Source organism: Pteropus alecto, unplaced genomic scaffold (assembly GCF_000325575.1).
Source record: "Pteropus alecto unplaced genomic scaffold, ASM32557v1 C17970582, whole genome shotgun sequence".
Taxonomy (NCBI): domain Eukaryota; kingdom Metazoa; phylum Chordata; class Mammalia; order Chiroptera; family Pteropodidae; genus Pteropus; species Pteropus alecto.
Window position 1 is genome coordinate 1 of NW_006489085.1, and position 787 is coordinate 787.

The following is a 787-nucleotide window of genomic DNA, read 5'->3' on the forward strand; positions in this document are numbered from 1 at the left end:
CAGAGGACGCTGTACCGGGACGTGATGCTGGAGACTTTCGGGCACCTGCTGTCTGTGGGTAAGGGGGGTGCCGCCCCCGGGAATGAGGCCGTTTCCATGGCCATGCCCGCCATCCTCTGTGTTCAGAGCTCACGGGGCCTCGGCAGGGCTGGGGTGGTCTCGAGCCCAGCGCTGCCAGCGTGAAATGCCCAGTGCTCGTGACATGGCTCGGGCTGCGCTCACGCTGCCCGAGGGATGGGGTGGGGCAGGGCGGCCAGGGACGCTGTCAGGGCGACAGGCCGGTCTCCTCCCGTGCAGGGAAGCACACCGCCAAGCCCGAGGTCATCTCCCTGTTGGAGCAAGGGGAAGAGCCGTGGCTGGTGGAGCACGCGCCTCCTCAGCGCATCTGTCCAGGTGAGAGCGGCCCCGGGCGGGAGCGAGGGGCCTTCCCCACACCACGCCTCGTTTGCGAATGGGCCGGGGCCACGGGGAGTCACCCTGCTCAGACACACATTTCCAACACAAGGGTCGTCCCTTGTGTTGACCTTTTTGCTGCTGTTGAGTCAGAGGAGATGTGCCTCCCTGCTTAACGAGGTGAGTCCTGCAGGCCGCACTGTCCACGCCATCCGCTCTCCTGACGCCTCGTGTTCTCCGCTGCACCCTTCTCTCAGACCCGTGTTTGAACTCGTCCTTACGTCCTGCTTTACCACATTTGTAGCCTGTAGCCACAGGCTCTTTAAAAAAAGAAGGAAATAGATTTTTTTTATGTAGGTAATGTATTCACATGGTTGAAAACCCGAAAGCTGTA

The 787-nt window shown here is 61.4% G+C and overlaps 1 protein-coding gene across 1 annotated transcript; it reads left to right on the top strand.

Moving 5' to 3' along the window:
* The first annotated feature begins 6 nt into the window (after positions 1–6).
* On the top strand, positions 7–781 carry LOC107196628 (zinc finger protein 829-like). Its single transcript, XM_015599431.1, has 3 exons — positions 7–58; positions 298–393; positions 506–781. The coding sequence occupies exons 1-3, from the start codon at positions 25–27 to the stop codon at positions 733–735; spliced, it is 360 nt and encodes a 119-aa protein (XP_015454917.1). The 5' UTR covers positions 7–24; the 3' UTR covers positions 736–781.
* The last annotated feature ends 6 nt before the right edge of the window (positions 782–787 follow it).

Coding starts and splice junctions, on each gene's coding strand:
- LOC107196628 (XM_015599431.1), top strand. CDS start 25: ATGCTGGAGACTTTCGGGCACCTGCTGTCTGTGG. Junction 59..297: donor CGGGCACCTGCTGTCTGTGG/GTAAGGGGGGTG, acceptor CCTCCCGTGCAG/GGAAGCACACCGCCAAGCCC. Junction 394..505: donor TCCTCAGCGCATCTGTCCAG/GTGAGAGCGGCC, acceptor TTCCAACACAAG/GGTCGTCCCTTGTGTTGACC.